Raw genomic sequence first — 26,933 nt, 5'->3', positions numbered from 1 at the left:
TTGTGAAAGGAAACCAAACATCTGTCTTATAATGTATGAAAGAAGCTTTTCTTTACTTGGAGGAGCCAATGCTACCATCTGAAAAAAGGCTGAAATGATAGACCGTCGCAGCCTTGCTGCTTGTACAGAGCAGATTTAAATATGTAATTATTTCTAATAGGGGACAGCTCCAGGAGTTGTCATATTTTAGAAATAGACATGTGGCATGCCTCGAATCTGTTATTTCTGTTGAAAACTTTGCTTAACCATTCCACTTAAGATGGACAGCTCTAAGTTTGAAGTAGCAAACACCGATGGAAAAAATAAATAAAATGAAATTAAAGAAAGATTAGCTTAATTACTTTTTAGTGTGCAGTGTGTTTTTAATTTTGAGATACACAACATGAAACCAGATGGATGTACATTTTATTGTTGTCATGAGGGCCCAAGTATGAAAGGTCCTAATCAGTGCAGCTGTCATGAAAAGCAAGTGAGTACTAATTCCAGATCAATATGTTTCACTCATCACCAAATCTAGCAGCCTTGGTCACTTTGAAGTTTCCACAGTAAAAACAAATGAAATAGCGAATTTTAAAACATGATGGATCCCTTTATACAAAAAGATCATATCAGCTGGAGCAATGGTAAGAGGCACTAGAAAACAGGACAAAGTATCACTTGTTTTTCCATTAGTTTCTGTACTATGAGGATATTTCAAAAAAGAAAAGGCTAACAGCTGCTTAGTCCTATATCGAAGGACCAGAAGTCCTCAATGCCTTTGCATTACTGAAAGCCAGGAATATTTTCCCAACAAGCACTGGGTTTCCTGAAACAGTTGCATGTTATGGGGAAGGACCAATTACAATGAGGAAAGAAGACAATAAGAAACTACTGAAGTATATTACGAATAGAAAGCATCAAGTTTTTATAATTACCTGCAGATGTAACCTTCAACAGAAGTGGAAGGAGGTGACTCAAAATTGACTAGACCGAAGCATTTTTGTAACATGCTTAATATAGTTTTGTGAATAAGTGGCCAATTATCATTTATAACATGTTTTTTATTCATTTTTTTAACTTATGGCAGTTTTCTATCATGTAGTTATAAATGTTATATTAAACATATTCAGCGGTTTAAGTTCAACAATTAGAAACGATCAGTTATTTGGTTATCATTTAAGTGGACATCCTATCATGATGATGTACGGCAATTTTTCTGTACGCCCCAGATAGACATACATACTTTACATTACATTTATTGCACACAAAATACTGACACTCATTAAATATAAGTTTTTAATTTCAGGTAATTCAAATAAGTGGCTTAAAATATATTTGCTTTCTTATTCAACAATGGAAACTCCATGTTAGAATGTCAACAATGTAGGAATGACATGTATTGCAGACAGGCAAACTTAAAAGACACGTATACACAAGCTTTCAGCCACAGCCAAAGTCAGGAAACGGAGAGACACAACACCATTCATTCACACAAGTAACCACACCTTATGCACCCATTACCAACTCTTGCAGCTCGGACCAGTATGCAGCTGTCACGTGGAATGGAAGCAGCAATCTGGAGGGGGCGGGAAGGAGAAGGGATAGCAGTGTACGGGTGGGGGGAGAGAGGAGCGCTGTCTGGCAAAGTCGCAGCGTCAGGAGGTAGTGGGGCAGGGAGGTGGGGAAAACAGAGTGGAGTGGGGAAAGGTGGGTGTAAGAGGGTGGCAAAGAGGGTGGTAGATAAGAATGGGGAGGAGTTGATATTCAGAAAAGCTCGTGGTGGAGGGGAGGATCCAGATTGCTCAGGTAGTGATGTAGCCATTGAAATCAAGCATGTTGTGTTCAGTTGCATGTTGTGCCACAGTGTGGTGTACTTTGCTCTTGGCCACAGTTTGGCATTGACCATTCATTCTGGTAGACAGCTGGTTGGTAGTAATACCAATATAAACATGAGGGTTGCCCAGAAAGTAATGCACCACAATTTTTTTCTCAGCTGAAAACAATGCTACAAATGCAAAACATTACATGTGTATTATTTGAAGTCTCCTGAGTGAGCATGCCAAATTTCTGTCACTTCTGACAGACAGTTTCAAAATGGCATCTGTAGGTGATATACATTAGAAGGAATGTGCTGTCATTGAATTTCTCACTGCAGAGAAAGAAACTGTGGAGAATATTCACAAACACTTGTTCAAAGTCTATGGAGCACGTCCTGTCAATAGAAGTACAGTTAGTTGCTGGGCACAGAGGGTGAGGTCATCAGAAGGCGGTCAACAGAGCTCCACGATTTGTAGCAATCGGGGAGACCTTCCATGACTGTCAAACCTGACATGTTGCAGAGAGCTGATGTCATTCACAAGGACAGATGCATTATGACTTGACAGTTGGCACTGCATCTATCCATCAGCAAAGGAAGTTCACACAGTGAAGCACTGGCTCCGCCACCAGGACAAGAATTGATACCAACAGGGCATACAAGCCCTTGTTTGCGCTGGAGGAAGGCCACAGAACGGGATGGAGATAACACGGAAGAATAGGATGTGCAGATAAAACACCATTATTTCATGTGTGTAATTCTCATTATGTTCAACAGAGAATTGCTGAAGAAAAAAATATGGTGCATTACTTTCTGGACAACCCTCGTAGATATGGTATGAATACCAACCAGCTGTCCACCAGGACGTATGGCCACCAAGAAACTGTGGTCAAGAGCAAGGTAGACCACCCTGTGGCACAACATGCAACTGAACGTAACACACTTGATTTCAATGGCTGCTTCACTATCCGAGCCATTTGGTTCCTCCCCTCCACCACCAGCTTTTTTGAGCAACACAGATGGAAGTTATACTTACAACACATTGTCTGCTCCTGTAAAGAGCTCCTCACCTGGCAGCTCACGGCACTGTGGGCAGCTCAGTTGCTGTAAGAGCACAATACACACGGGAAACGGCTCCACAGAGGCTGATGTACTTATTTCGTCATACAGTTTTAGTTCATTTCGTTTTGAAATGTTGTAACATATTTTAAATTTCATGGTCACAAGCAGAACACACACAATATATTCTGATAACATATTTAAGTTAATCTTACACACCTACTAGTGGCAAAAAAAGAAAAAAAAACATTTCTAGAGCATGTAACAAAATTTTAAATGGCTTTTAGTTAACATGTTGATATTTGGAGTGGAAGTACTGATCGTCAAATGGACTGCTATGGTCAGATGAATGTCACTGAGATGGGCCGTAAAGTTTAATTTTGTTAATTTCACATCTGAAAATACACTTTCACATGAGTATGCAGTTCTAAACACATTGCAGACTAGAGCTGCGAACTGTCAACACCACAAACTGTGCATTCTGACAATCAATATGTTAATTGTCTTTACAACTATGTCCACAGTGCCATTTATTTGAGCACATTTTGCTGATATACCAACACTATATAAAATGCAGTGAACTGCTGGTATTTTCTGCTGGATACCAGCTTTTTTCAACTCTTTTCTCACCAAAGCAATGGCAACAGACTTGATCAATCATTGTAGCAGCCCCATGTGCTGCGACTGAGGAAAAGTTTTCCCAACATTAGGCTTCTCCATTATATTTTCTAAGAAAAAAAAAAAAATTATCTGCCATGGTTGGTTGTGCAAAAGGGTCAAATACAAAGAGTTCCTACTTCATGTTGAACTCAGCATCAACATCTCATCCTGTTGAACTCAACGTCAACACCTCATGAACATGTCAAGTAGGCCACTACCAGTTGTTACATCAGCACTTTCGTCTAAATAAAAAGAGGAAAAAACAAAATGATTTTTAGTGTTATTTTGACTGCACTACCACTCTCTTCTTCATTTCTTCATTAAATCCACAAACTGTTCACCTCAAATGTGGAAAGGTTTTGAAAAGAGGATTTTAAGCCAGACATGAAATTTTTGTGGTGGTGTAAATTACTTCTTCCCAAATCTTCCATTGGCAAATGGTCATCCTGCTTTTATTTTAAAAGCTATAATATAGCTCAGGTTCATTGCAGCATTCTTATGTGTTGTTTGATATGCCTCCTATGAATATGTTAAAAGCTGGAGGTAAATTTTGAGGATAAAATGACATAATGCATCATCCATAACAATCTTTTTTAAAATGACATCCATTTACACACAACCTTTTTTCCTCCCTGTTCAGCATTAGCTAAAGAAATTTCGCTTTCCTTTTTTCAGTATTGTAATTGATGAGTAATTTATTATGAAGCCATTACAAATATCACATCACATTATATTTCTTCAAAGTCAATAATTCTATTATACAAAATAAACACTGAGTATCGCTTTCTGCTTTAATGAAAAAGTAAAGTTTTCTCACTGTGAGACAAAGTGTAAGGACTCATTATATTTTCATTTTGAAGATCTGAACTACTCCTCTGCCACTTTAGTCTCACTATTTGTGCATTATTAACAAAAACGAGACTTTAACATGGACAATGTTAACAACAAAAGGGCCTTGTTACTGCGTGCATGTAGGATTTAAATGTGAAATGCTTGAGTGGCTAGTGGGATGGAGCATGGAGTAATGACTGCCAGAGAGTGGGAGAGCCATGGGAGGCACTGGAAGCCTTTCAGTGTCCCCCACACTCTATATAAGAGCGTCATTCAGAAAGGAAGATCCAAATCACTGCAGATCTGGCCTGCTGAGGAGCACCACAGTCCTGGGTCTGTGGATAAACTATGAAAATTAGCTGCATTACGCCACACCCAAATAGACCTTGCCTGCGAGCAGATCAGTAAGGCTACATCCAACAGGCAGGGCCTACACTTCAGTGGGAACTGAACGGCTTCAGATCAGCAGGCCTGATCCATTATGGATACCAGCAGAAATGGCCCGCATTTTTGGCCCGCCACGGAAGTCCAATTGTGTGGCGAACTATTCACAAGCTGCAGAAAGCATGTTGATGAAATGAGACCGCGGTGATCAATCCATGTAACAGAAAACTTGCTCAAATACTCTGAGAATCAATAATAATGGGAATAGATAGCAATTCACCATAAATATGCTTGCTGAGCTGCAGACAGGCACATAGAAAAGACAATCACACTCCCACAACTAAGATTTCAGCGACAGATTTTGTAAAAAAACGAGAGAACACACACATTCACACAACCACTCAGACACAACTCAAGCACACATGACCTCCGTCTCTTGCCACTGCATCTACAGTCTCTGAGAATCAGATCCAAACAAACTAATCCTCACGCCTCCCTGCCACTTGTCGGCAGCTGCTAGGCTAGTGGCAAGAAGGGTGGTAACACCGACTGCAAGCTGAGGGAAGTGGTAGGAAGGGGAGAGGCAATAGTAATGACGGAGCAGGAAAGCGGCGCACATACTCAGCTGCACCCAACCACTGAAAATGCACAACACCTCAATAAACAAACCATTTCATTTACTGAGACAAAAATGAGATTTTTTATTTTTCCAGTGTTTTTTTTCTTCTTCTTCTTCTTCCTCCAAATTTCCCTGACGTGTTTGAAATTCCATGATTTCCAGAACCTGTCTCTAACCTGGTAACACTTGTATACCTCATTTGCTCAGCCCTAACCCAGGGCCACTAGTTTCACCTATTGTAATAAATCTTTTTATGTCCATCCTTTTAATGGATGGTTACTAGGACTTTATCTGTTCAACATTAAATGAAAACTAAAACACTTGCAGCCATCTTTTTTGCATTTAATTTATTTATGCATCTAGTTTCAGTGTTCCATCACACAATGTGCAAGCCCAAGTGTAAAAAAATTACACTCAAGTTAACAAACGTACTAGTACCCAAAATAGGATCAGTAAGTGGATGATCTACCGGTAAACTGGTTGGTAGTTAGTTGGCACAACAGATTACAGATTCCTGATTTAAGCCTACAAAAGTGTATGTAAATATCTGCAGAGTATGGTAGGTATATGAAAGGATATATTCAATGGTTGGCTTGCTAGATGGCACTGCTATAGGTCGAACGGATATCAACTGCATTTTTTTTTTAATAGGAACCCCCATTGTTTATTACATATTCATGTAGTACATAAAGAAATATGAATGTTTTAGTTGGACCACTTTTTTCGCTTTGTGATGGATGGCTCACAATTTAAGACGAACAGTTGGTAACAAGTAGGTTTTTTAAATTGAAATACAGAATGTAGGTACGTTTGAACATCTTATTTCGGTTGTTCACCTCTTATTTCGGTTGTTCCAATGTGATACATGTACCTTTGTGAACTTACCATTTCTGAGAACGCATGCTGTTACAGCGTGATTACCTGTAAATACCACATTAATCCAATAAATGCTCAAAATGATGTCCGTCAATCTCAATGCATTTGGCAATACATGTAACGACATTCCTCTCTACAGCGAATAGTTTGCCTTCCGTAATGTTCGCACATGCATTGACAATGTGCTGACGTATGTTGTCAGGCATTGTCGGTGGATCACGATAGCAAACATAATTCAACTTTCCCCACAGAAATAAATCTGGGTACGTCAGATCCGGTGAATGTGCGGGCCATGGTATGGTGCTTCGACAACCAGTCCACCTGTCATGAAATATGCTATTCAATACCGCTTCAACCGCTCGCGAGCTATGTGCCGGACATCCATCATGTTAGAAGTTCATCGCCATTCTGTCATGCAGTGAAACATCTTGTTGTAACATCGGTAGAACATTACGTAGGAAATCTGCATACATTGCAGCATTTAGATTGCCATTGATAAAGTGGGGGCCAATTATCCTTCCTCCCATAATGCCGCACCATAAATTAACCCACCAAAGTCACTGATGTTCCACTTGTCAAAGCCATCGTGGATTTTCCGTTGCCCGATAGTGCATATTATGCCGGTTTACGTTACCGCTGTTGGTGAATGATGCTTCGTCGCTAAATAGAACGCATGCAAAAAAATCTGTCACCATCCCATAATTTCTCTTGTGCCCAGTGGCAGAACTGTACACGACGTTCAAAGTCGTCACCATGCAATTCCTGGTGCATAGAAATATGGTATGGGTGCAATCGATGTTGATGTAGCATTCTCAACACTGACGTTTTTGAGATTCCTGATTCTCGAGCAGTTTGTCTGCTACTGATGTGCGGATTAGCTGCGACAGCAGCTAAAATACCTACTCGGGCATCATCATTTGTTGCAGGCCGTGGTTGACGTTTCACATGTGGCTGAACACTTCGTGTTTCCTTAAATAACGTAACTATCCGGCGAATGGTCCGGACACTTGGATGATGTCGTCCAGGATACCAAGCAGCATACACAGCAAACACCCGTTGGGCATTTTGATCACAATAGCCATACATCAACACGATATCGACCTTTTCCGCAGATGGTAAATGGTCCATTTTAACACGAAGCAAATATCGTCTGCACTGGCGGAATGTTAAGGTAATGCCACGTACTTATACATTTGTGACTATTACAGTGAAAAAAGTGGTCCAACTAAAACATTCATGTTTCTTTACATACTACACGAATATGTAATAAAAAGTGGGGGTTCCTATTTAAAAAAAAAAAAAAAAAAAAAAACGCAGTTGATATCCATTTGACCTATGGCAGGACCATGTAGCGGGGCAACCATAGTGCCATCTGGTTCGCCCCTTCAAGCTAGATGAGTTTCGTTCTTTGTAGTTTTTTCGTTTGATGCTTATTTTGTGAGATATTTGGCCCGGTCAGTATCAATGGACCACCCTGTATAAGGGGCGTTCAAAAAGAAACAAGTCGGAGGCATAATTACAGAACGTCAGCATAACCTTTCCTGCACTTGTGTGGATGGTGACATCCAGCTGTATGTGTGGAACTGGTTAACATCTCAGCCCAGGGAATTTTATGAGACAGCCATTCACCGCCTTTTATCACAGTGGTACAAGTGTCTCAACAGCCAGGGTCAATACTTCTAACATACAGATACTGGTTTCTGTAATTATGCCTCCAGCTTGTTTCTTTCTTTCTGAATGCCCCTTATATATCTACATGTCACATAGTAAATATGAAATGTTGAGATGGAAGACATAAGATTGCAATGAGAACAGACAGTTATGATGTATGTATCAAAAAATGGTTGGTTGGTTGGTTTGGTTTGTTTAAAAGCGGTACCAAACTATGAGGTCACTGGTCCCTTGTTCTGAAGGAAACAATGCCACAAGGGTGAGAATAAGACATGACAACATAAAACAGAATGAAAGGAAAAACCACAAGAACGACTGAAGGGCAACAAACACTTAAATGGACAAAAGGGGACAAGAACACCACAAAGACATGCAAGAAACAGGTAGAAATTAAAACAAGAAAGTATGTTATCATGGCTGGCTGACCATGAGAATAAACAGGAAAAGCCAGTGACTCTGCAACACGTTAAAACCCCCACCCTGAAACCACTAGGGTGGACACACAGGGACAAAGGACATGTGCTAAAACTTAGAGCAAATGATAAAACTCACCCTCATGAATAAAACTTAAAACTAAAGCTGCTGTTGAGGCATTGTCGCCCAACACTGAAGGCAGGGTGCTGGGAAAGTTAAAAGTCCGCCGCAGTGTGCCTAAAAGTGGGCAGTCGGCAAAAGATTTGTGAGCCACAGCAACACCGAGGTGGGTCCTTGCAATGGAGGAGGTAACCATGCGTCAGCCATGTATGGCCAACTACGAATGTGTCTTCCACACATTCGTAGTTTCCTTAATGGCATGCACCTCATTGTGAGTACTGAGGTTATACCATTCCGTCTCCCAAGGCCGCAAAGCCCTGCAGCATAATACTGAACGCAGGTCAGTTTGAGAGAAGCCGATCTCGATAAGCAGTTTCTGCATAGCCTGTTTGGCCAAGCTGTCAGCAAGTTTGTTGCCTGGGATTCTGATGTGACCTGGGGCCCAGGCAAACACCACTGAATGATTGGACCATTCTGGGGCATAGATGGACTCCTGGACGGTCGCTACCACAGGATGACGTGGGTAGCACTGGTCGATAGCTTGTAGGCTGCTCAAGGACTCAGTACACATTAGGAATGACTCGCCTGGGCATGAGCAGACATGCTCAAGAGCACGAGATATGGCCACCAGCTCTGCAGTGAAAACACTGCAGCCATCTGGCACAGAGTGCTGTTCTATATGTCCTCCATGAACATATGCAAAACCAACGTGGCCATCAGCCATCAAGCCATTAGCGTAAACCATTTCATGGTCCCGGTACATGTCGAGAATCAAGAGGAAGTGACAACGGAGAGCCGCAGGGTTAACTGAGTACTTAGAGCCATGTGAAAGGTCCAGGCGAAGCCGCGGCCTAGGTGTACACTATGCAGGTGTACGTGAATGGACCTCAAGTATAGGTGGTAAAGGCAAGGACTCCAGTTCGGAGAGAAGGGATCGCACACAAACTTAAATTATAAGCCCTGACCTGGGCTGCCGATGCGGGAGATGAACCGCCATGGGCGGGAAAAGGAGACAGTAATTCAGATGCGCAGGAGAACTACGAACAACATAACTGGAGAGCAACTGCGCACGCCTAACCTGCAATGGAGGGACTCCAGCCTCCACTAGGAGGCTGGTCACCGGACTCGTCCTAAAAGCTCCTGTTACTAGGCGAACGCCGCAGTGATGCACTGGATTGAGTAAACGCAATGCTGAGGGTGCCGCCGAGCCATAAACCAGATTTCCATAGTCAAAGCTCGATTGAAAAGGGCTCTCTAGAGCTGCAGCAGCATACAGCGATCTGCACCCCAGATGGTGTTGCTCAGGCAGCAGAGGGTATTGAGGTGCTGCCAGCACTTCCGCTTAAGCTGACGAAGGTGAGGAAGCCAAGTCAACCAGGCATTGAAAACCAGTCCCAAGAATTGATGTGTGTCCACTACAGTGAGTGGATCATCATTCAGATAAAGTTCTGGTTTAGATGAACGGTACGACGCTGACAGAAGTACAAAACACACGACTTCGTGGCTGAAAACTGGAAACTGTGGGCTAGAGCCCATTACTGCGCCTTCTGGATGGCTCCCTGTAGGCACCGCTCAGCAACACCAGTACTGGTGGGGCAGAATGAAATGCAGAAGTCATCTGCATACAGAGATGGTGAGACAGACGGCCCTACAGCTGCTGCTAGACCATTAATGGCCACTAAAAATAGAGATACACTCAATACAGACCCCTGCGGGATCCCATTCTCCTGGATATGGGGGCAAACTATGGGAAGCACCAACTTGGACACGGAAAGTACCGAAGCGACAGGAAATTTTGGATCAAATTCAGGAGCGTGGCTCTGAGACCCCACTCGTATTATGTGGCAAGGATATGATGTCGCCAGGTCGTGTCATACACTTTTCGTAAATAAAAAAAGACGGCAACCATGTGTTAGCATCTCTAAGAGGCTGTTCAGATGGCACACTCGAGGGACACAAGATTATCAGTGGTAGAGCAATGCTGGCGGAAGCCGCCCTGACATGGAACCAGTAGGCCATGTGACTCCAGCACCCAATCCAACTGCCGACACACCATATGTTCCAGCAGCTTACAAAGAACATTGGTGAGACTGATGGATCAAGCAGATTTTTACCGGGTTTAAGCACCAGAATGATGGTGCTCTTCCACCATTGTGATGGAAAGATGCCATCGCACCAGATCCAGTCGAAGATGATGAGGAGATGTCACTTATAGTCAGATGAGAGACGTTTAATCATCTGACCGTGGATCTCATAAGGCCCAGGAGCTGGGTCGGGGCAATGTACAACGGCACCGAGGAGCTCCCAATCTGTAAATGGGGCGTTATACGGTTCACTGTGGTGTGTAGCGAACAAGAGGACTTTCCTTTCCATCCGCGTTTGAGGGTGCGGGGTAGTTCTCCGACGCAGAGGCTCAAGCATAGTGCTCAGCAATTGCGTTTGCATCGGTAAACAACACGCCATTGATGTCAATACCAGGGACATCTGTTGGGGGTCTGGTACCCAAAAAGACATCTGATCTTTGTCCAGACTTGGGAAGGTGACATATGGCATCAAATGGTCGAGACGTATCTCTCCCAACACTCCTTCACACTTCCGTCTTTTGATAAGCTGGTGAACGCGGGCACGGAGCCACTTAAAGGCTATGAGGTGCTCCAGGAAAGGGTGCCGCTTATGCCGCTGTACAGCTTGCGAACGATCCTTAATTGCCTCAGCGGCTTCCGGCGACCACCAAGGGACTGCCTTTCGCCGGGGGCACCCTAAAGAGCGAGGGATTGCATTTTCTAATTGTTGTAGTCACCTGCTCGACCATCACATCGATGTTACCATGTGGGGGAAAGTCAATGGTGACCACAGAGGTGAAAGTTTCCCAGTCTGCCTCGTTTAAAGCCCATCTGGGCAAGCGTCCATGGGCCTGACGCCAGGGCAGTGACAGGAAGATGGGGAAGTGGTCACTACCACACAGGTCATCATATGCTCTCCAGTGGATAGATGGGAAGAGTCCTAGGCTGCAAATGGATAAATCAATGGCTGAGTAACTGCCATGAGCCACACTGAAATGTGAGGCAGTCCCAGTATTTAAGAGGCAAAGGTCGAACTGAGACAGTACGCATGGTGCCACCCCACAAGGGGGTTATGGGCTTTAAAATCTCCCTAAGGTAGGAAAGGTTTACGGAGTTGATCAATCAGTGCAGCTAATGCATTCAGGGATACTGCACCATCTGGAGGAAGATATACATCACAGACAGTTATTTCCTGTGTCATCCTCATTTTGACAGCCACAGCTTGAAGTGGGGTTGAACAGGGCACAGGTTCAGTACAGACTGAGTTTAGGACATAACAGCAACCACCACCTGACACTCGATTATAGTCGCTACGATTCCTGTTATATCCCTTATAGCTGCAGAGGGCTGGGGTCCGCATTGCCGGGAACCAGGTTTCCTGGAGGGCAATGCAGAAAGCAGGTGTAGAGCTTACCAGTTGCCGTAACTCAGCCAGGCGGTGGGAATACACCACCACAATTCCACTGGAGGATGACATCGTGAGACTGGGAAGGCATCGAACACAGGGTCACCTGCTGCCACAGCTGTATTGCCTGAGCAGTCTATATCCACTGTATCTGAGGGTCCGGCAAGATCTAGGTCCTCAGCGGACACTAGAATCTCCACCTCATCCCCAGGCGCAGAGCTTGTAGGTAGCGGTGGTGTGAGTGTCACTGCGTATTTCCTTGGTCTTAAGGGTCTTCTTTTTGGACTTTTCACACTGATCCTTGGATTTCTCTGGCTGGGAGGGCTTCACTGATTCAGTCACCGGGACTGAGGAGGATCGTGAAGCCGTACGACCAGCTGCTTTTGGGCACTTCAGCCACTGGCGGGTGTCATCTTTCCCACTAGCAAAAACCTGGGAAGCGAGTGACCCAAGGGATCTCATCCTGACGAGAGGAGCCAATGAAGACTTACGCTTCTCCGGCTGGGAAGTGGGAACTAATGTCCCTGATGGTTGGGAGAGCAGTGCTCTCGAGGTACGTGGTGCAGGAGCAACAAGGGGGAATTGCCCCCCCCCCCCCCCCCCCCCACACACACACACACAATCAATAGGGCAGGTGTAGCCTTCTGGTCCTGACAAAACTGATGGGGCTCCAACTGTTCTCGTAATGGCGGCATATGGGGTGGTCAAAGCCACAGGATGTAGGTGCTCATATTTTCTCTTAGCCTCACTGTAGGTCAGTCGGTCCAGGGTCTTGTATTCCATGATTTTCCTCTCTTTCTGCAAAAGGTTGGTTGGTTGTTCAGCAGAAGAGACCAAACTGTGAGGTTATCTATCTCATAGGACTAGGGAAGGATGGGGAAGGAAGTCGGCTATGCCCTTACGAAGGAACCATCCCAGCATTTGCCTGGAGCGATTTAGGGAAATCACGGAAAACCTAAATCAGGATGGCCGGACGCGGGATTGTTTCTGTAAAATCCTGCAGTCTGGCAATCAAGGTGAATGATGCTCTCCATAGCTGACACAGATGAGAGGTGGGGCAAATGGAATATTGGGATGTGATGGACATCCACAATCTCGACATGTGATGCTGGTACAGCGGGAAGACATATGGCCAAAGTTCCAACACATAAAGCACTGCATCGGGGGAGGGATGTATGGTATGATATCACAGCAGTAGACCATCACCCTGACCTTCTTGGGTAAAGTGTCACACTCGAAGTCAAAGATGAAGGCACCGGTGGCAACCTTATTATCCCTTGGACCCCGATGGACTCGCTGCACAAAATGAATACCTCGCCTCTCTAAATTGGTGCGCAGCTTGTCATCAGGCTGCAAAAGAAGGTGCCTATGGAATATAATACCCTGGACCATATTTAAACTCTGTAAAGTTTGGAAGGTAGGAGATGAGATACTGGCAGAAGTAAAGCTGTGAGACCAGGCGTGAGTCGTGCTTCGGTAGCTCAGATGGTAGAGCACTTGCCCGCGAAAGGCAAAGGTTCCGAGTTCGAGTCTCAGTCGGGCACGCAGTTTTAATCTGCCAGAAAGTTTCATATCAGCGCACACTCCGCTGCAGAGTGAAAATCTCATTCTGGAAACTTTTCAGATTGTTTAATATATATTTTACAGGCTCTCTGATCAAAAACTCATTATTTGGTAATGCAAATGATTATGCTTCCCTTTGACAGAATTCAAACTGTGTATTCTATGTATCCATGACAACTACAGAGCTAATGGATAGAGTTCATTACTTGTTATTGATCAGTGTTGGCATTGCACTTATACGTCAGCATACTACTTTTCAGGAGTCCAACAAGGAAGAGTGAGACTGTCTGGACAACAAATTTGGCATACATGTGTCAGAACTTGCAATATGAGCAAAAATATTTATGTCTTCTTTCTTTACATATCTTAACTCAACAGCAAGCTCTGCAAAGACAGAACTATCAGCTTATATCATTCCTTCTTTTATAAGCTAATGTCAGAAGCATGACTGCACATACAATATTCTACAATTTCTTTAATAAAGAATCAGCAATTTTTGGCTCATATATTAGCTTATGCGCATCCTTAGATCTACTTTTGCTGGGACTCTTCATCTCTGCCTCCTTTCTCGAATATACTACCATTCAAAAGACAGACACAAACATTATTTTCTTTTGAAATCAGAGTTAAACATTCACACTTGCCTACCTCATTTTCCCTACATCAATATTCATGAGAAACTGCAAGTGAAGCTGATCACTTTCAGATTTGTTTTGTTCATATATAAGAATACACCAATAAAAATCAAATAGCATGCATGTGAACAGTTTTACTTTGAGATCCGTATCCACTATTCAACAATATTGGTAGGTGAAGTTTGTATGCAGTACTACTTACACAGCTCTCCTCCTGCGAGCTGCTTCAGCACCTTCACAATTATGATCAACTGGGTGGCGGTGCCTCAGACAGAAATTCAGACGACACTCTGCACATTGTACACGGACAACTTCTTTTTGCTTGCAGCCCTTAGCAGAGCAACGGTTAGCAAAGACCTGTAATTACAAAACACACCAGAAACTTTAGTTCATTTCATTAATTTCCAACATGACTTTCTTAATTAAGTTTGCTGTTGTATGCAGGAGAACCAACAGAAAAAGATAATTACTTACAAAAGACTGTAAAATTAAAAACTTTTGTCTTTCTAATAACATCAATGATTAACACATGAATACCAAAAAGACGAAATATAAACAGTACTGACAACACTGCATCATTAGCAATAAAGAGAGCATTACAAAAAGTGTGGTGATGCAATGTTACCTTAGAGGGTTCGTAAAATAAAGAAATAATTAAACAGAGTTTTCAAACAATGGAAACTACAGGTTGGAATATCAACAATGTAAAAAAAGATAAGATTGCAGATAGCATTCTGGTCAGAGCTGCCAGAGTTGATCATGTGTGCACAAGTTGTGCTTGCTTGTGCGAATGAATGGCAAGTATTTCTCTTTCTTTTTCTTATGAAGACTGTAGCCGAAAGCTTATGTGTAAGTGTCTTTCAATTATGTCTGTCTAAAACTTAATGTATCATCTTTACAGTAAGTAGCAATCTATCTTTTCCTACATTGTTAAGCATAGTTTTTATTTGGGCCATTTCAATACTGATTTAATTAACTTTTCTCTCACATGCTATTAGCAGATGATGGGTTCATGTATCAGGATTTGTTCATTCCTGCAGACAAGTTCTTCTATCATGTAAAATGAGTTGACAACCAGGTGTATTTTTAATTTATTTCTAAGCAAAAACAAAATACCTCTTGAGCATTAGGTATTAAAAAGCAGATTTTAGTACCAGTGTACTTTACTCCCTTTTGCATGAGGACCAAATCTTCTGTTCAAGGAGGGAAGTCACCTTTTCTTCTACTGTTATGGACACAAAGTGAGCAATTTTATACATATTAAGCTGAGTTAGTATTGACAAAATGCATAAGAGAATATATGTATTGAGATATTGTTGCTATCATCCCTAGTTGTTTGTTGAGATTATGGCATGGGGTTAGTGAATGTGCCCCGCATGACCACAGGGCCGCCCATAATAGGGGGGAGGGGGGGGGGGGGCAACCCACCAAATGTTGAAGGGAGGGGGATGTTTGGGGGGCCTGTGGGAAAAAATTATATCTGTATTATATGTATTTTTGATCTTTTTGAAGACTGAAATTTTCGCCACACTGTCTGTGCTGGGAGATCGACAAGCACGTATGGTCAATGTTGCTAGCAATGCTTTTGTTAGTTACAAAAAATCAGCTTAACAAAATGATTTTATAGCATGACCAACCTTTCTTGGGGCACTGGCCACCTAATACTGCTTGGCAGTCATCGATGGAATTCTTAAGTTTTCTTGAAATTCGCCACTGAGCTTGTCACTCTGCCAATTTATACAAACTGACACTCAGTGGCACTGCAGTAGCTATAATGCAATATGATCACATTTGAGACTGAGCCATGGCCTTAATTTAATTTCATATCACCTTCATTGCTACGCTCATGTATCATATGTCACCATCTACTAGGATGTACGAGCTCTTGGCCTGAATTCTTAAGCAGAGCTAAAATATGGTAATTGAAAATGGCATTGAGGCAGTATGTTCAAAAAAGACTGGAAGCAAGCGGAAGGTTACCTCTGATAAATCTGATTGGGATTGTAATGGAGCACCTGACACACACCCAGATCAAACTGAATCAAATCAATTTCAAAAAGAGGGATTTTGACGTAGACATAGGCAAGATGGATTCTCAGTATGAAGGAACAAGAAATATTTGTGTAACTTTAGAATCTATTCTCAGAATAAATACAAATTTGGATGATGATGATGATGATGATGATGATGATACAATGAAGAAATTAATCAGACCTTATTCTGACGATCTGAGTGATAATCTTATCACAGAAATACAAATGTTTAAGTCAGTGAATGCACTTACTTTTCCACATTTTACAAAGACAACAGAAAACGAAGGGCTTCTATTTCTTCCTCTAAATGAAATTTATAAGTTGAGATTACAAACTGTGTTTCCTGAACTTTGCACAGCACTCAGGGCTTTCATTACCCTACCACTGACTGTTGCTTCAGTGAGAGAGAATTAATAAATTAGCATCCATAAAAAATCATTTATGATCTACTGCATGCTAAGAGGAACTTAATCATCAAGCACTGTTATCACAGAGCATGAATTTGCTCCTGAAATGAGCTTCAGTGATACAGAAAATAACTGTATCACCTGCAAGAATGGAAGATTCAGTGTTCCACCTAGAGTAGTCTGAAACCATTCAGCTGACCCTGACAGTCTGAAATAAACTCTTTAAATCATGATGACAAAGTATGCTGGAAAGCTTTTTCGCTATAAGTTAGGTTTGTTTTGTTCAGTAGCCATTATTATTATTATTATTACTACTACTACTACTACTACTACTACTACTACTACTACTTCTTCTTCTACTACTGTGAGTACTAATTTTTGTGTATTTTCAAATACGGTATATACAATTAGAAATAAATTATTGACAGTTCACAGTGCAGGCAGCATTTATTTACTGCTCATTTGTAAACCAATGTACTGAAGAATCAATATTTGCTATAATTAAGCAATGTGGGCTGAGAATGCTTGTATACCCTCACAAAAGTTTGTCTAGGGGCCCATGAAATCTACAGGTGGCCCTGATGACCATAACTGCTCTTTGAGCCATGAAGTTGTCTCCTCCCCCCTTACAAACACTGGCACATTGCCCTACAAGATTTTCCTATTACACATCATGAGTGAAAATAGTCAAAGGATGCTGACTTAGATATACTGCAGTTACGAAGACGAGATCACCGTTAAAGCAAATACTGCTGATGACAACCAATTTAAAGTTTGGAGCACGTGATGTTCCCAATTCAGCCAACTATCAACAATGGTCAAAAAATTATATCTTAAGATTCTTTGACAGGTGTATTTTGAACTCTATGGAGTTGATGGCACTTTTAACTCTCATGCACTCTTTGTAATATCTATACTGATCACATTTACTCTGCCCATTGTGTGTGTGTGTGTGTGTGTGTGTGTGTGTGTGTGTGTGTGTGTGTGTTCAGACCTATGTATCTTGTTAAAAAATTGCATATCATCAGGATACCACAAGTGCCACATTTGTTGACTCCAGACTATAAGTAAGTTTAGAAAAGTTTAAACACGGTATTCAAAAGTTTTCAGTCATCGGCAGGTGACAAAACGAAATGTGTATCTGTGGTGTCATCGAGTATAGAGAGTGGTGCAAGAAGTATCGACCACCATAGATATACTGCACAGCAAAGTAGTGTCACAAGGTGTCAATGAGATGATAGGAAGAAGTCATGCTTCCCGTAGTTTCGTGGCAGCACCATCGCCGCACTTCTGCCATGAAATAGCATCGCCAGAGGCTGGGAGGGCAGTTCTGCTTGAAGTCTGATCCTCCTCACTTCCAGCAAGTTTCTGTCAGAGTAAAGTGTTGTAATGCCTACTCGCTATGCCAAGCCCCATGGCAACTGCCAGGGAGAGAGAGATTTTCATCTCCTGTGAACAGTGGCTACTTGCCAACGCTATCAGAACTATGTCTACAAACTTTTGTCTTCTAGTGACTGTAGTAAAGACACAGTATGACCACCCTGAACTTTTATCAATTCACCACTCAGAAATTGTGGCGCATTTAATGTTTTCCGATTTACAAGTCCATGTATGCAATTTCACAGCTTGTGAGCAAAGATAAGTATTGTTGTAATTAATACATTATTACTTATTCAGAGTATTCTAGTTAACTATATTATTACAAGCCACCTCAGTGTCCAAGAAATCAGACACAACAGTAGTTTTCATTGTACATGGAGACAAAAATGCAGTCGGAACTGTGGACTGGAGGAGGCAAATGACTAAAATTACTGTGCTAAAGAACGATCACCTGCTGACAGACTGGCCAGCCACTGCAGTGACAAAAGAACACAAGCCAGTGTTCAAACAAGTTGTGTGGCCAACCTGTTCTCCAGATTCAGTTAGACTTTTTTCCCATTCCTCAGATCAAACAAATGACTGATGGAAGAAATACTCTTTGCATAAAAAGATGCTGAGTCGCACCTAGGCACAACAAAAAAATCTGTCACAAATATAGCTTTCGGCCTGTAAGGCCTTCGTCAACTTTCCTTTTCATAATATTGTTACATTCCATCCTGGTTTTTCCATTGATTATTATTATTATTATTATTATTATGTAGAGTTGGAAGCAAACATTCAGTATGTTCTATCATCTTTCAGGCGTGCATCCAGGATATTATTAATTCTTGTTATGATAGCTCAGCAAACAATCTCACATCCATTTTCAACGTGAATCGCCTGCAAAATTTTTAAATCACTTTATACAGTACTTTGGAGTAAATGCACATGTGCAAGAGATAACACAGGTTAGTAACAAGAGCATCAGTCAAAACTTTATGCATTTAAGAGTAAAACAAAGCAAGTACAGAGTCAGTAAATTCACACTTCTTACAAAGTATGTGGTTTACAATTGTGTTGTTGTTGTTGTTGTTGTTGTTGTGGTCTTCAGTCCTGAGACTGGTTTGATGCAGCTCTCCATGCTACTCTATCCTGTGCAAGGTTCTTCATCTCCCAGTACCTACTGCAGCCTACATCCTTCTGAATCTGCTTAGTGTATTCATCTCTTGGTCTCCCCCTACGATTTTTACCAAACCACGCTGCCCTCCAATACTAAACTGGCGATCCCTCGATGCCTCAGAACATGTCCTACCAACCGATCCCTTCTTCTAGTCAAGCTGTGCCACAAGCTCCTCTTCTCCCCAATTCTATTCAATACCTCCTCATTAGTTATGTGATCTACTCATCTAATCTTCATCATTCTTCTGTAGCACCACATTTCGAAAGCTTCTATTCTCTTCTTGTATAAACTATTTATCGTCCACGTTTCACTTCCATACATGGCTACACTCCATACAAATACTTTCAGAAACGACTTCCTGACATTTAAATCTATACTCGATGTTAACAAATTTTTCTTCTTCAGAAACGCTTTCGTTGCCATTGCCAGTCTACATTTTATATCCTCTCTACTTCGACCATCATCAGTTATTTTGGTCCCCAAATAGCACAACTCCTTTACTACTTTAAGTGTCTAATCTAATTCCCTCAGCATCACCCGACTTAATTCAACTACATTCCATTATCCTCGTTTTGCTTTTGTTGATGTTCATCTTATACCCTCCTTTCAAGACACTGTCAATTCCGTTCAACTGCTCTTCCAAATCCCTTGCTGTCTCTGACAGAATTACAATGTCATCGGCGAACCTCAAAGTTTTCATTTCTTCTCCATGGATTTTAATACCAACTCAGAACTTTTCTTTTGTTTCCTTTATTGCTTGCTCAATATACAGATTGAATAGCATCGGGGATAGGCTACAACCCTGTCTCACTCCCTTCCCAACCACTGCTTCCCTTTCATACCCCTTGACTCTTATAACTATCATCTGGTTTCTGTACAAACTGTAAATAGCTTTTCGCTCCCTATATTTTAACCCTGCCACCTTCAGAATTTGAAAGAGAGTATTCCATCCAACATTGTCAAAAGCTTTCTCTAAGCCTACAAATGCTAGAAATGAAGGTTTGCCTTTCCTTAATCTTTCTTCTAAGATAAGTCATAAAGTCAGTATTGCCTCACGTGTTCCAACATTTTTACGGAATCCAAACTGATCTTCCCCGAGGTCGGCTTCTATCAGTTTTTCCATTTGTTTGTAAAGAATTCATGTTAGTATTTTGCAGCCGTGGCTTATTAAACTGATAGTTCGGTAATTTTCACATCTGTGAACACCTGCTTTTTTTGGAATTGGAATTATTATATTCTTCTTGAAGTCTGAGGGAATTTCGCCTGTCTCGTACATCTTGCTCACCAGATGGTAGAGATTTGTCAGGACTGGCTCTCCCAAGGCCTTGTTTCGGCTTAGGTCTTTCAGTGCTCTGTCAAACTCTTCACGCAGTATCATATCTCCCATTTCATCTTCATCTACATCCTCTTCCATTCCCATAATATTGTCCTCAAGTACATCGCCCTTGTATAGACCCTCTATATACTCCTTCCATCTTTCTGCTTTCCCTTCTTTGCTTAGAACTGGTTTTCCATCTGAGCTCTTGATATTCATGCAAGTGGTTCTCTTTTCTCCAAAGGTCTCTTTAATTTTACTGTAGGCAGTATCTATCTTACCCCTAGTGAGATAAGCCTCTACATCCTTACATTTGTCCTCTAGCCATCCCTGCTTAGCCATTTTGCACTTCCTGTCAATCTCATTTTTGAGACGTTTGTATTCCTTTTTGCCTGCTTCATTTACTGCATTTTTATATTTTCTCCTTTTATCAATTAAATTCAATATTTCTTCTGTTACCCAAGGGTTTCTACTAGCCCTCGTCTTTTTACCTATTTGATCCTCTGCTGCCTTCACTATTTCATCCCTCAAAGCTACCCATTCTTCTTCTACTGTATTTCTTTCCCCCATTCCTGTCAATTGTTCCCTTATGCTCTTCCTGAAATTCTGTACAACCTCTCGTTCTTTCAGTTTATCCAGGACCCATCTCCCTAAATTCACACCTTTTTGCAGTTTCTTCAGTTTTAATCTACAGTTCATAACCAATAGATTGTGGTCAGAGTCCACATCTGCTCCTGGAAATGTCTTACAATTTAAAATCTGGTTCCTAAATCTCTGTCTTACCATTATATAATCTATCTGATACCTTTTAGTATCTCCAGGGTTCTTCCACGTATAAAACCTTCTTTCACGATTCTTGAACCAAGTATTAGCTATGATTAAGTTATGCTCTGCGCAAAATTCTACCAGGCGGCTTCCTCTTTGATTTCCTAGCCCCAATTCATAATCACCTACTATGTTTCCTCCTCTCCCTTTTCCTACTCTCGAATTCCAGTCACCCATGACTATTAAATTATCGTCTCCCTTCACTACCTGAATAATTTCTTTTATCTCATCATACATTTCACCAATTTCTTCGTCATCTGCAGAGCTCGTTGGCATATAAACTTGTACTACTGTAGTAGGCGTTGGCTTAGTGCGTATCTTGGCCATAATAATGCTTTCACTATGCTGTTTGTAGTAGCTTACCCGTACTCCTATTTTTTTATTCATTATTAAACCTACTCCTGCATTACCCCTATATGATTTTGTATTTATAACCCTGTATTCACCTGACCAAAAGTCTTGTTCCTCCTGCCACCGAACTTCACTAATTCCCACTATATCTAACTTTAACCTATCCATTTCCGTTTTTAAATTTTCTAACCTACCTGCCCGATTAAGAGATCTGACATTCCACACTCCGATCCGTAGAACGCCAGTTTTCTTTCCCCTGATAATGACGTCCTCTTGAGTAGTCCCCACCCGGAGATCCGAATGGGGGACTATTTTACCTCCGGAATATTTTACCCAAGAGGACGTCATCATCATTTAATCATACAGTAAAGCTGCATGCCCTCAGGAAAAATTATGGCTGTAGTTTCCCCTTGCTTTCAGCCGTTCGCAGTACCAGAACAGCAAGGCCATTTTGGTTAGTGTTACAAAGCCAGATCAGTTGATCATCCAGACTGTTGCCCCTGCAACTACTGAAACGCTGCTGCCCCTCTTCAGGAACCACACGTTTGTCTGGCCTCTCAACAGATACCGCTCTGTTGTGGTTGCACCTACGGTACGGCTATCTGTATTGTTGAGGCACGCAAGCCTCCTCACCAACGGCAAGGTCCATGGTTCAGGGGGGGGGGGGGGGGTGGAGGTTGACAATTATGGATGGCATATGGTGGAGTACCCGGCAGTGAATACTTAGAACAACATTTCCTTTAAGAACATTTCCATTTTAATAGAATATCTAAATATCCCTTCCAAGTGTACCAGTTCACCCTATAGGCTGCCAGCATAGAACACTATGTGAGCCCTCTGTTCTAAAGTTTTAAGTACATTAGTCATAGTTTGCGAAAGGATATGAGAGCTAGGTGCCTACCAGTATAATCAGTATGGGTGAGCTTACAATAAATGCAATGCCCTAAAAACCCATCTTCCTTATGTCTAATAACAACTCCAGAAACAGTGGACACCCATTAATTTCCCAGTACATTATAAATTTGATATTTTCTTGAATGGAGTTAAGATGTTCTCGAAACACAAAAATTCAGTAAATTTTTATACTATATAAATCCACAACATGTTTGCCATGTGCTATGTTATCTGACAGTTGGATCATAGCACGGCTTTTCCAAAAATGTATAAAGTTCTTGGGGAAATATCAGCAAACAATATTAGAAAACTAGATAGTTTAAGTGATGTTAGACAGCCAATATCTAGGGAAAACGTGCTGCCAGAATGCAGACAGTTGCAGCTAGTTGTCAGCTATTTCTTGGTATGGTGAATCCAATACTTACATGCAGTTCTGAGGTTTTCTTAAGAAAGTGAAAGAATTATGTTCATGCTAATGTGATTTCAATCCACACCACAGTTTAAACAGTATCTGATTAACACTATTTTACTATGCATAAGATTTTCAGTATGAATCTCCCACTTACACAAATTTCTTTACAGAACTAGGCTTTGAACCATAGCTCAATATGAACATATCTTGTATGAGCACTGCCCTCCCATTTCTGCCCACCTGGTCTTGTACATTTTTTAATGTATTTTATTTATATTTTTTTTATTTTATTTACTCTTGCCTTCTACTGTCCTATCAATGAACATATCAGATGCCATACCTCTACAGCAGCACAAGTATTAAATCTGGATACAAAAAGACATACAAATTGATCACTACATACAAGCATGTCGAACATAAATGTCTCATCACAAATAACTCCCTAACTCCGTAACTCCCACATGGTAAGATTACAAACTGACATCTCCACAATAAGAACATATACTCAAGTCTAATAAAAGGTATGGCACTGACTCACCTTTCTACTAGTTTTGGCAGTGTGAGACTGACAGTCACTGTCAATGTGCGCACCAACTGCGATATCAGGCGGTTCTCCTCGTTTCACAGGTATAGGTACATTGCACAGTGGACACACTGGCACCTGTACATCTTTTTTATATGCTGAAGGACAGCTGTGGCTGTTATACGAGACATGATCTTTACTGCAAACAATCAAAACACAACATGTATTAGCTCATAAGATATATGAATGAGTGTCATGGAAATGGAAATTAAGTCCCATGCTTCTTGACAGAGCATAGGGAAACAATGCGGGAGACCCACACTGCCGTACTAGGCAAGAATGGAGGTGATTTGCTGTTGCCTTCCTCCGACCATAATGGGGATGAATGATGATGATGATGATGATGATGAAGACGTCACAACAACACCCAGTCATCTCGGGGTAGGTGAAAATCCCTGCCCTGCCAGGAATCAAACCCAGCAACCCGTGCTCAGGAAGTGAGAACGCTACCGTGAGACAACGAGCAGCAGACTAATGAGTGTTGTAGATTAAGTAATTTAAGGAGACAAGGTGACAACTCACTGAACTGTTGTTAAAGCACTGAGAGGAACATAAACAAGACAATGTTGCTAGCTATTCAACGAATTCTTCTTCAGAGCTACAGAACACATGCAAACACGTCAATCTCCTCCCCCCCCCCCCCCCCACCACACACACACACACACACACACACACACACACACACACACACACACAGCAACAAACAACGACAAGAGATGACACAGGACAAGAAAGACACAGAGACCAGAAAACAGAAATTAAAATCACACCGAGTGTGACAGTGGTTGGCTGACCGTAGAAAAAAAGGAAAAGCTAACCACCAAGAAACGCACTAAAAACCCCAGTCTAAAATTGTAGGCCAAAGGTCAGACTCAACACAAAAAAGGACAGACAAACGATAAAAACCCCCTACACAAATAACACTCAAAACTAAATCTGCCATCCCGTCATCTGATAAAAGTGCAGGAAGCATATCAGGCAGCGCAAACGTCTGCCTGAGCGGAGTTAAAAGCGGGCAGTCCAACAAGAAGTGGACCACCATCAAAGCTGAACCGCAGCAACATAAAGGTGGGTCCTCGCGGCACAAAAAATAGCTATGTGTCATCCAGGTGTGGCCAATGCGCAGCCGGCAGAGGACAACAGAGTCCTTGCGAGAGACCTGCAAGGGGGAGCGCCATGCACCGGTAGCCTCCTTGATGGCCTGAAGTTTGTTGGGTGAAGGAAGGGTGCACCATTCTTCACCCCAGGTGCGAAGTATCTTCTGCCACAAAACTGACCTGAGAGGTCGCTCTCCGAAAGGCCAATCTCCAAGGCTGGTGCACCGACAGCCTGTTTGGCCAACGTGTCAACACATTCATTTCCCGGGATGCCTACACGACCCGGGGTCAAAACAAAGACCACAGAGCGGCCGCAACAGGCAAGCGTTTGGAGGGTCTCCTGGATAGCCATCACCAGACGAGAATGAGGGAAACACTGGTCGATATCTCGTAAACTGCTCAGGGAGTCACTACAGATAACGAAGGTCTCACCTGAGCAGGAGCAGATATACTCCAGTGCGTGAGAGGTGGCGACCAGCTTGGCAGTAAAAACACTGCAGCCAGCCGGCAATGAGTGTTGTTCATAATGATCCCCAAGAGTAAGAGCATAACTGACAAGACCAGCAACCATTATACCGTCACTATAGACTACGTCACAGCCTTGAAACATGGCAAAGATTGAAAGAAAGCAACGGTGGAGGGCCTTAGGATGGACTGAGTCCTTCGGGCCCTGTGCCAAATCGAGCCGAAGGCATGGGCAGGGCACACACCACAGGGGTATACGCAGAGCGGCCCAGAAAAGAGGTGGAAGAGGGAAAACCTCAAGCCCAGAGAGAAGAGCTCTGATGCGAACCGCAATCATACTTCCTCACCGTGGCCGCCATTCCGGAAGATGGACGACCGACTGAGGGAACAGAAGATGATAATTGGGATGCTCAGGCAAGCTACAAACGTGTGTAGCATAAGCAATCAGTAATTGTTGGCACCGGAACCGCAATAGAAGGACACCTGCCTCCACAAGTATGCTGTTGACAGAGCTTGTCCGGAAAGCTCCACTGGCGAGTCAGATCCGACTGTGAAGGATGGGGTCCAGCAATTGCAATGTGGAAGGGAATGCCGAATCATAAGCCAGGCTCCCATAATCTAGACGGGATGGAATTAACGCCTGGTACAGCTGTAGAAGGGTAAACAGATCGGCACCCCAGCTGGTGTGACTCAAGCAATGAAGAGCGTTACGGTGCTGCCAGCATGTTTGTTTAAGCTAACGAATATGAGGCAGCCAAGTCAACCGGGTATCAAAAACCAATGCGTCTCCACCACAGCAAGAGGTTTGTTGTCAAGATGAAGCCGTGACTCAGGGTGAATAGTGCGTCGCCAGAAGAAATGCATAACGCAGGTCTTGGCAGCCGAAAACTGGAAGCCACACACTACCGCCCAAGACTGCAACTTGCAGATAGCGCCCTGCAGCTACCGTTCAGCAGCTGCAATGACAAAGGAGCTGAAGTATAGGCAGATGTCGTCAGCATACAAGGAAGCTGAGACAGACGTTCCAACCACCAGCCCATTAATTGCAATTAAAAAGAGGCAGACACATAAGACAGATCCTTGCAGTACCCCATTCTTGGGAACTTGAGAGGAACTATGGGAGATTGCAACTTGCACGCGGAAAGAACGAAGTGACAGAAAATTTTGTATGAAAATCGGGAGCGGACCCCGAAGACCCCAACCTTGAAGCGTGGAGAGGATGTGATGTCGCCATGTCGTATCATATGCCTTCCGCATGTCAAAAAAGACGGCGACCAGATGCTGAAGGCGGACAAAGGCCGTATGGATGGCAGACTCCAGGCACACCAGATTATCGGTGGCAGAGCGGCCCTTATGGAACCCACCCTGAGATGGAGCCAGAAGGCTCCGAGACTCAAGTAGCCAACTCGGCCTCCAGCTCACCATGCATTCAAGCAACTGGCAAAGAACATTGGTGAGGCTAATGGGGTGGTAGCTGTCCACCTCCAGTGGGTTCTTGCCAGGATTCAACACTGGGATTACGACGCTTTCCCACCACTGCGATAGGAACTCACCCTCAACCCAGATACGGTTGAAAAGGTCTAGGAGGTGTCATTGGCAGTCCACCAAGAGGTGTTTGAGCATCTGACAGTGGATGTGATCTGGCCCGGGAGCCGTATCACGGCAAGCGGCCCACTCACTTAACGGAGCAGTCACTGAACGGAGCATTGTACGATTCAGGGTGGCGCGTGTGAAATGCAAGGCTCCGACGTTCCAACCGCTCTTTCAGGGAGCGGAAGGCCAGTGGGTAATTCGCAGAAGCAGAACTCTGAGCAAAATGTTCCGCTAAGTGGTTTACAATTGTGTCGGAGTCAGTACAGACTGCTCCATTCAGTGAAAGCGCAGGTACACTGACAGGGGTCCGATAGCCATAGGGTC

General features: G+C 42.8%; 1 protein-coding gene across 1 annotated transcript in view; it reads right to left on the bottom strand.

Annotated features, from left to right (window-relative positions):
• Positions 1-26,933, bottom strand: part of LOC126094584 (AN1-type zinc finger protein 2A) — a 64,510-nt gene that overhangs the window by 4,196 nt on the left and 33,381 nt on the right. The window contains exons 3-4 of the mRNA XM_049909049.1: positions 23,410-23,593; positions 14,298-14,452 (exon numbers count right to left, since the gene is read on the bottom strand). Coding sequence (XP_049765006.1) covers positions 14,298-14,452; positions 23,410-23,593 — 339 coding nt within the window. The remainder of the gene's footprint in view (positions 1-14,297; positions 14,453-23,409; positions 23,594-26,933) is intronic.

The sequence above is a fragment of the Schistocerca cancellata genome, chromosome 8 (genome assembly GCF_023864275.1).
Source record: "Schistocerca cancellata isolate TAMUIC-IGC-003103 chromosome 8, iqSchCanc2.1, whole genome shotgun sequence".
Classification (NCBI taxonomy): domain Eukaryota; kingdom Metazoa; phylum Arthropoda; class Insecta; order Orthoptera; family Acrididae; genus Schistocerca; species Schistocerca cancellata.
The sequence above is the reverse complement of the archived record's forward strand: the minus strand, read 5'-3'. Positions and strand labels throughout refer to the sequence as shown.